At 46.2% G+C, this 10,000-nt stretch overlaps 1 protein-coding gene across 1 annotated transcript in view; it reads right to left on the bottom strand.

Moving 5' to 3' along the window:
• The window catches only part of pard3ba (par-3 family cell polarity regulator beta a), a gene marked incomplete at both ends in the record, with an annotated part of 148,337 nt that overhangs the window by 12,586 nt on the left and 125,751 nt on the right, over positions 1 to 10,000 (bottom strand). The window contains one exon of the mRNA XM_080834162.1: positions 9,239 to 9,353. Coding sequence (XP_080690288.1) covers positions 9,239 to 9,353 — 115 coding nt within the window. The remainder of the gene's footprint in view (positions 1 to 9,238; positions 9,354 to 10,000) is intronic.

Raw genomic sequence — 10,000 nt, 5'->3', positions numbered from 1 at the left:
TGTGTGTGTGTGTGAATGTGTGTGTTGCGGGGCTGATAGACTGTAATGGATACTTGGAAGTGATGACGGAATTAAAAATAATAATAATTTTTCTCTATCTATTTCTCTCATTCAAAAAGGCAAAAATGGCCTCTCCCCTCTGGCCCCATCCTGCTCAGACGCTAATTAGTGTTGTCCAACAATGAGCTTCTCACAGACTGGCGCATGTGCACACAGACACACAGACACACACACCCACGCACAGACACAGACACACACACACACACACAGAGATCCCCCCTACTGACAGCTGGCATGGCTGCCCACAGTCGCTTGGCAGAATCACTGTGATGCCACCGAAGCAGTTCAGTTTCCATGCTCTTGTCATCTCGGTAATGATATGCCATTAATTTAGACCCGAGCACCAAAAAGCCTATTTCGAATGGAGACCTAGCCACACACACACACACACCTAGCCAAAACACACACACACACACACACACCAAAACACGGAAAGGAAGACACAGCTCTGACAGCAGAACTAGCTGCAACCCGGGACTCAGGAAGCAGTCAGTCTTTCACAACAATAAACAAACTAATAAATAAATAAATAAATAAATAAATAAATAATCAAACAAAAACAAATAAATCCAGGCTCCCGGTGTGTTCCTCGCGCATCCAGCTGCGTGGGCGGTCCTGAAGAGGGACTGCGCTCAACGTGCTCAGACAAACTCTGCAGCAACACATCTCCAAATGCGTCAGGAGTCGTGCTAAAATCATCCCTATGCATGCTCAGGCTTAAGCCTTAAGCATCTAGACTTTCAATATTTCCAAACATTGGGGCTGTGTAAATGTCAATGGAAAAAAACCTTAAGACTATGTAAATGTCTTGTGATAAGATGTTACTGTATAAAAGGTCTCCTGTTAAAAGGTCTCATGAAAAAGTCAGAGTTAGATTGGAAGTCTGACTAAAGAGGCAGACAGACAAATGCTGCCGTCATACTACGATGCTGCTCTTAGTGTCACCAACCACCAGGGCCAACCCAGGAAGGTTAATAACTACCTTTGTAACCATGGTTACTAAAGGTTAATAACAGTCTTTCCATCTGAAATTGTACACAGCATTAAGCACACGGCTCACAAAGACTGTGTTCCTTTGGTGAGCACTTTAATAACACTTATTCTTCTGACAGGCCCCTTCTTTTCTTTTCACTTTTAATCCATTTTGGTCCATCTATCAATCACATACCTTATCGGGCTAAAACTGCTCTGTTGTTGTCAGGGGCTCAGCCCAGTGTACAGAGGAAAGGCTGCAAACTATGGCTTATTTACTGTGATGCATCACCACTTTCTTTCCCTCTCTCTCTCTCCGTCTCAGTCCCTGTGTCTGTCCGCTGGGACCCTAATCGGGTCTGGAGCTGTGGCCTTATCACCTCCCTCGCCTCCCCTGGGGATCTCTGGCGGCTCGCTGTGTGGCAGGAGGGGGGGCTTGGAGGGCCTTTGATGTCCCGGCACAACAGTCCAAAAGCCCTTAATGTGCCCTAAACACTCGCAGCCTTGCACCCACCCCACCCCAGCACCCTCCCCGCCTGCTGCCACCGTCGCCGCTACAGCCACCATCACCATCACCACCCCCCAGCTCCCAAGCCTAGTTAGCAGCAGATGGTGAAGCCATTTTGGGGCTCCTCCAAGTGAAGCGCCCTGGTAACTGCCGCAGTCTGATCATGAACTTGATCTGATTGGAGCACCCACAGCAGATAAGCAGAGCGGTGATTTCATTATTATTTTTTTATCCGGTTCACATTTGAACTCGATTATGCGAATGCCTGGTGGACTGAGAGAATGGAAACACTCTTTAAGACAGCCACTGGAGAGCATATGGCTGCAGTGTGATGACTGTTGTGGTTAGGGTGTTTGGGAATGTCGATGTGATGAAAAAGCTTTTGGGAATCTCTGCCATATAAAAGTGAACCAAATGGAGACTCTTTCTAGTCAAATTCCCACCTGGTCACTCTAAAAGCTTCAAACAATGGCTCGCCAAAACACACCATAACACAGAACCTAACACACACCTCTCCACACACTCACTTTACACTCTCATAAATATAAGACACACACTCCAATATGATTTAAGATTTACACAAATGATAATATCTGATTTGATACAATTGAAAGTCTTCCATCAATTTCTCAGTCCAATCTGTGCTGTATGTGTGTGCTACTGAGTCCTTGGTTTGGAACAGTGATACTTTAAAACTTCTCTTCACTCACACCTTTCACCCTCTACTTTCTCCTTCAACTCTTTACCCTGTTTCTCTCGTCAGTCAAACACACACATACAAACACACACTTACCGACTCACAAACACATACACACCCACGCACACCCCTACTTTGACACTTTCCAGTTCTAACGGCTCCCAATCACTTGGAGAGTTGTTCACGCGAGTTGTTCACGCGCTCATTCACTCACTCAAACGACGTGCACCAGAGAAAAACATTTGACAGTCACAATTTTCCCCTTCTCAATTACTTCTCCGCACCAACACGGGTTACAGTACGGCTCCTAAAACACACCGGGGTCCACTTACACACACCATAAGAGCCGTACATTTGCTTGTTGAACGAGCGCTCCAAGTGCACTTAGTGAATAAACCCTCTCTGCCTCCAAAAAAAACAACCCTGCAATCTGCACTCTTCCGCAGTACAATAGCAATCTCCCAATTTCAGCTACTGTACAGAGTGCACACGCCAGAAACACTCGTGGTACATTAAAACACTTTTGGGAGGCTTCTAGCACAGAACAACGGCAATTTCCCAATTTCAGCCGGCTCTGTCATCATATTGTTATTCTTAGAGGATCACACAAAAGGCAAAACATTTAAGTTCTTTTTTTTTTCCTCTCTCTCTCTCTCTCAGTCTCTTTCCTCCAAACAGACACGTGTAATTATGTGTTCTGTAATTGTGCTGGGCTGGCGCAAAAACCTTCAATCTTGCAGCGCCAACCGATTCATGAGCCGTGGGGACACTAGCAATTTGTAGTTGCCATTAAGGACAAGAAGAAGCACTATCTGTCAGGCACTTGAGACAGTGCGTCACTCCTAGGCATGGATGTTGTTTAAAGAAAGAGCAACGGAAAATGACAAAAGTTTTATGGTGGGATGGTTAAGTGTGAGTGAGTCTAGCCTTGATGGACACACTACAATCATGTGTAGAGCTAAGCTGTCAACAACCCTCAGTTACTGAAATACATGAAGCTGGGAGACCGCTCGGACGTGTAAGTGAGTATAACATACACACACAGAGTGCTCTGTCTCCTCCCAGATTTATATTTCATTTGTTTATCCAGATCAATGTCTCGCCCGCTCTATTCACACTTCTCTGTATTCCTCCCTTCTTTTCTCCCCCATCTCTTATTTGTCTTTCTGTCTTTCCTTCCCCCATCACTCCCTCCATCACAACCAATCGCTTCAAGCCTCACAGCCTATGCAGCACATCAATCAAATGTTGGCCTTAAGACATCAGCGGCACTGACTACAAATGAGCTGGGAACAGCACAACCAGCAGGGCGCAGACCGACCGACACGCAGCACACTGATCCCGGATCAGTTGAAACATGGCTACTCAAAAAAAATTAACAGATGCCCCTCTGACTCATCCCTGCCAGGCAACAGCAGCTCATTACACAGCCCTTCGGCCAAGCATATGTGTGGCATCGTTAGTGGCTAGCGGCTCACGCCATTAAAACCTGGCTACCGCATGTGTGACGGCGCACTAAGAACCGGATTCAAACCGCACAAAACACAGCATTGTTTGCCACAAGCCAGCGCCGGCATCCCAGGATGCACTGGGAATGGCCACCGGATGAGACTCATAACCATCAATCACGGTGGACGGGAGGAGCAAAGTCTTGCCGTCTCGCTTTAAAGATGTCAGCCGTTATTTATTAATTAGCCTCAGTGTTATTTATTTAGCCAGTCGAGGCGGCTGTAATGAGTGTTTACGCACGAGAAAACGCCTCCCTCGCGCCACACATTAAAATATCATCAGGGTGATCGATGCCAGCCATCAAATACAGGGAAATAAAATGGGAGGATGGAGGGATGAGAAAGAGAGAAAGAGAGAGAGAGGGAGAGAGGATGAGTGTGTGCGTGTCTATTTCAATATTATTTCTTCATTTTGTTCACACTTCAGGCCAAATCTTCACACAGCGTCTGATACTCCCACAGTGGGGTAAGTCAAGACAGCGTCAGCACACAGACCCAGCTTCTGCTGTCCGGTGCCTGATCTATCTCCGGCAATATTTTCTCTCCTGAAAAACACTTGCCGAGGATGACACTGCATTTCACTGCTATCGTTGTTGCTTGAGTCACAATAAGTGCATGGGATATAAACACTCCTCCGCCTAAAACATTAGCAACAACACGTTGGGCAAACAACCAGTACCAGTCAATCAGCTATGATTGGCCCTCCACAGCAGTAGCTAAGCTATGTGTGGGGGAGAAAAGAGTGATATTTCAAGAGACAAAGATAAAGACAAGCAGGAGGAACAGTGGGAGGAAAAAAAGAAGGAGGAGGAAAATTAGAAATATGGAATGGAGAGAGAGACAGCGCAAGAGAGAGAGACAAAGCAAGAGAGCGAGAAAGTGTGGGAGAAAGAAAGATCCATTTACAAAAAACAGGTGTTAGAGGTGTGCTCCAGTGTGTGTGGTGTGTAGTGTGCTTGTGTGTGTGTGTGTGTGTGTGTGTGTGTGTGTGTGTGTGTGTGTGTGTGTGTGTGTGTGTGTCTAGTGTGTGTGTGTGTGAGTGTGTGTGTGTGTATGTGTGTGTGTGTGTAGTGTGTGTGTGTGTGTGTGAGTACTGCCTGCAGTAAGGCAGCAGGAGTAGGTGCCAGGATGTCAGGAGCAGCAGGGTCAGATTTTATTTGCGCCTGAGGTGGTACACACAGGCACACACCAACCCACCCATCCACCCACCCACTCACTCACACACACGTGCCCTGGGGCCATACATGCACTGTACACACTTCACACTGTAACTAAGCAACATGAACGGAAACATCTAAAAATAAAGGAGCCTTGGCCAGTGGGTACTCGGTGGAGAGCAGCACGGGACCTCAGACGGCGTGACGATGTCTCGGCAGTGCAGCGTTTAAGGAGCTCTCCATAAAAAGACACTCTAGGCTGTTTAACAGCTACATCTGCCCACAGCCTTTCAAGGTGCACGGGATGGTTACAGTCTGTGGAGCAAGCTGAGGCCTGTGTTGGTTTGAAAGTCTATTTAAAGTGTAGCAGAGGGTTTATTCATGACATACTATCATATATGGGTGCGCTGACACACACACAGCCACACACACTGAATGCGACCTTGTGTGCGTTGAAATGTACTCGAGTATAATTGCGTTCTTGAGATGTTTAACACAGCTGTGGCAGCAAAAAAGAGCAGTGAGAAAAGAGTGAGGCCATGCGCACCACACACACACACACGTACACACACCCACACGTACACACACACACACACACACACACACACACACACACACACACACACACACACACGCTCTTTATTTTCATCTTCATTCTCGCTCTCATCCTCTCTCCCACTCCGTCCATGGCCACCTCATTCATCACTCCATCCATGGCCACTACCCTGTTTCTGCCCATTGTGTTACCTCCATGTGAAAACAGCTTACAATGTCACCAGGAAAATAGAATCTATTCTTCTTTTATTAGACTTCAAAAGGAAGCCATACCAATGCCATCCTCTCTAGCGCTCTCTTCCTCTCTACCCTCTTTTCCTCCCCTCCTCTCTCACCCCCCTCTCCATTGTTCATTAGAAAAGGAGATTCACCTCTTACATGTCTGTCTTTTGAGCCGCTGGAACTGTACAAAACCACTGAATGCGTCAGCGTCCTTAAAAGACTAAGCATTCACTCTCTGGGACCTCAAAGTGAAAGGCTCACTCTTCTCCCCGTGTATGTGTTTACAGAGCAAGATGTCCCTTAAGGCCCTTATAGAGTACTCAAAACGGTCGTGTCGGATAGTCGGGCAGTGGGCGGGCGGCCGGATAGTACGTACTAGTTAGCATTTGTGTCCCTTTATAGTACTCCAACGGCTGTGGGTGCTGAAAACAATTATCTTCCAGAACAGTAGGGGGAGTAACGGTTTAAGTGCCGAAAGACAAGCTACCCCATGACATTTTCGTGCGATGGAAATCGTTAGTTGGCTTTCCCTCTCCTCCGCAACTTTTACTTACTTCCCTCTCACCAGCTGTAGCTACTGAAATGCAACAGGTGTCAGCAGACATACACCTTTCATGCTTTGTCTAATGTTACATATACACCTGAAAAGGCAAACTTATCACTTTCATGGTAGGTATTTTTTATGGGAGAAATAGTTGCAATCTACAACAAAATGATATGCTTATCTTACACTATAGAAACTGTTAAAAAACTATTAAATTAAATAAATACGTTCTTATTTTCCTTGGTATTTTCGTCATATTCAGATTTGCAATGATTTCTGGGTAATTTTTGTAATCTCTATTTGATCATGTGACGAGACGATACGATATAGGCAACATCTGAACGACTGACAGTGTTGTACAAGTCCACACCTTTCATGAAATAGTTAAAAGTTCATACAAGTAAACATGAACTATAGTAATTATTTCCCCCAACGGCAGCGTGTCTCGAAGTGTGGTGGAAGCCCAACTTGTGGGTCGCAGAGATGTGACAGGTGGAGCACAAATGAGAAGAGATTCAGGAGATTTTCCCGTTGCAATGCCTTCCTTTATATACAGTAGCCTAACTAGAATATCGCACTAAACAACCACACTCAAACAAAAGGAATATTGTAGGCCTATTGTTAGAACAATAGCAGGGCAGAGCACACGGATAATCCATATTCATCATCTTGGCAAATTGAGACACTGCGGCTGGCGCGATTAAGCATTGAACATTCCATCTTTGAAATATCTTTATAAGTAGGCTAGTGAAGTCAACCTGTTGATAGTATTCCCAACTCATTTGTCCTTCATTCTATCACCGTGTTTGAAAGGTATTGGTTAGGTAATAGCCGAGTGACAGCTGTTTTCTTTCTGATTTGACAGTAGCCTATAGGATATACTTGTGTGTTTTAAGCAAATAAAATGTGTAGCAATGTTTACGAAGGGGCAACTGCTATCGTGAATTATACAGTAAATACGTTGTGAAATGAAAGGAAAACACATCACAGCGAGTGCAGTGCATCACAGCGAGTGTGAGCGAGTGCATGTAGTATATGTTGATGCCGGAGTTAAATAAAGGCAGGCTATTCATAAAATACGTCAATGTGTCAGTAGTATGAACAGTTGAGACATTGACTCCGTGGGGCTCAGGTCGTTTGGACAAATATTTTAATTGCTGTCGCTCATGCTGGTTCTCTGGCAGTAGGCTACTTGGGCCGGCTCATGTATTGTGATATACAGGGAATAGTTTTCAAGGAAAGGTTCTGCACCTTTGACAGTGGCTGTTGTTCATATATATATATGGATATAAAGGTAATGAAACAGGAAACGCTAGGTCCAGAAATGTAAGTTTCCGGAGTTGATGTCGTATGGAAATTATGTCGTAGTGGGCCAATCACGGCCAAGGAGTATCCGCCGCCATGAGCGGACCGACAGAAATTTTTGCGGGGACACGGAGAGCTGTCCGACGGCTCTGGAGAGCACGGAGAGGGCGTTTCAGCTACCTGAGAAGGCGTTCCAGCTACCTGAAGGCGTTCCTCCAAAAACGTGTTGTACGGAGTACCATAAAAAAGCCTTCAGTCTACTGTACACTGGATACATTTTATCTGTGTTTATGAATGCAGGCATGAATGTGTGTGTGTGTGGTTGGTGTCTGTGTGTGTCTGTGTGTGTGTTTCTGTGTATGTGTGTGTGTGTGTGTGTGTGTGTGGGGGGGGGGGGGGGGGGGGGCATGTGTGTGTGTGTGGTGTGTGTGTGTGGTGTGTCTGTGTGTGTGTGTGTGTGTGTACCTGTATTCTTGCATATGCATATAAAACTTTGCTTAATCCTAGCCTCCTGTCAGACTTCCACAGCCTCTGCTGCGTCTCCCCTCAGTGGGGGCGAGGGATTTTCCCCTTCCGAGCCCAGCAGGAGAATAAAGCACAGAAGAGGGGATTAAGTGCACGGTGCCAGGTCCCCAGCTCACATTTGACACCTGTGCACAGCCCTGTGTGTGTCTGTGTGTGTCTGTGTGTGTCTGTGTGTGTCTGTGTGTGTCTGTGTGTGTCTGTGTGTGTCTGTGTGTGTCTGTGTGTGTCTGTGTGTGTCTGTGTGTGTCTGTGTGTGTCTGTGTGTGTCTGTGTGTGTCTGTGTGTGTCTGTGTGCAAGTGTGTGTGTGTGTGTGTATGCATGTGAGTGTGTGTTTGTATGTGTGTGTGTGTGTGTGTAGGGGTGGGGGGGGGGGCTTGCCTTTTTGTCTACTGTGTGGTTAATTTGTAAATGAGTATTCAGATGAGGATTTCACTGCAAAGACTATTTCAATTAAGTATTAGCACATGTGTGTACCTACATTTGTGTGTGTATTTGTGTGTGTGTGTGTGTGTGTGTGTGTGTGTGTGTGTGTGTGTGTGTGTGTGTGTGTGTGTGTGTGTGTGTGTGTGTGTGTGTGTGTGTGTGTGTGTGTGTGTGTGTGTGTATGTATACACACACACACACACACACACACACACACACATTAATATATATATATACACACACATGTGCCTTTTGAAACCCCACACATGGCTGCACTGATGATGATGTATAGGATGGCTGTTGTGAAGTACAACCAAAAGCATGTGTGCATGTGTTATGACAGCAGCTAAACAAATCTCATATAGTTCTTATTTTGCCTCTTTAGTTTGTGACACACACACACACACACAGCAGATGCTGTTTCTCACTTTACAAAGCGTAGGAGGAGCCACAGACACACACAGCCTCTCTTGTCCCTGAGGCAAGCAGACACACACACACACACACACACACACACACACACACACACACACACACACACACACACACACACACACACACACACACACACACACACACACCAACCATACACAATAGAGCATATTATAAACCGCACACAGAGAGACAGTAAAGAGTTGACATCTTATACAACCTCAGATATATACATAAATATTGGTGCATTTGTGTATGTGTATGTGTGCATTGACAGTGCTTTCGGTAGACCCACACCTACACGCACACATTCCTACACAAACACTCACCCGTGTGGGGTCGTACTCCTGCTGGTGCCGTCGTTGGGCCTCCACCTCCTCATAAGACGGAGCTGAGCGTGTGTGCTGGGGGTCTCGCCTGATCTGCTGCAGGCGATCCCCATTACTGCTCACACACACACACACACACACACACACACACACACACACACACACACACACACACAGAGAGAGACAGAGAGAGAGAGAGAGAGAATAAGGGAGTGCTTGGTCAATCATAAGCAGTCATTATAATGTGTACCCAGTGAAGCCGTTGCAGGTGTAATGAAGTGGTCATGGTGAGTGGTCATCGCTGAGTAGACGCCGTGGCTCTTGTGAAAGGCTCTGCTGGAGCACAGCGGCTAGACATTAGCTGACCCACGACACACTCATCAAATACTGATTAGTGACGAGGGACCACACACACTCTGGCCCGGCCATATCAGCCGACACACACTCTCTAACACACACACACACACACGCACACACTTTGCAGCCGGAGGCCTCACAGGGACCACACGTGTGTGAACATACACGTGCACGAACACACATACTAACAGACACAGAGACAAATTGAACAAATCAGATGACCGTACACACCCAATGTCTGGCAAGCCTTCCCATCTATGTGCTTCTTATATATATATAAAATCACTCACTCAGTCACACACACACACACACACACACACACACACACACACACAGAAAGCAATCACCTGGTCTTGAGGGAGCAACCAAAGAGTGTGAGAACAGAGCACTGAGCCACCAGACTCC

Source organism: Sprattus sprattus (genome assembly GCF_963457725.1).
Source record: "Sprattus sprattus genome assembly, chromosome: 3".
In the NCBI taxonomy this organism is placed as follows: Eukaryota; Metazoa; Chordata; class Actinopteri; order Clupeiformes; family Clupeidae; genus Sprattus; species Sprattus sprattus.
Note: the sequence above shows the minus strand (reverse complement) of the source record. Positions and strands in the feature narration are given on the sequence as shown.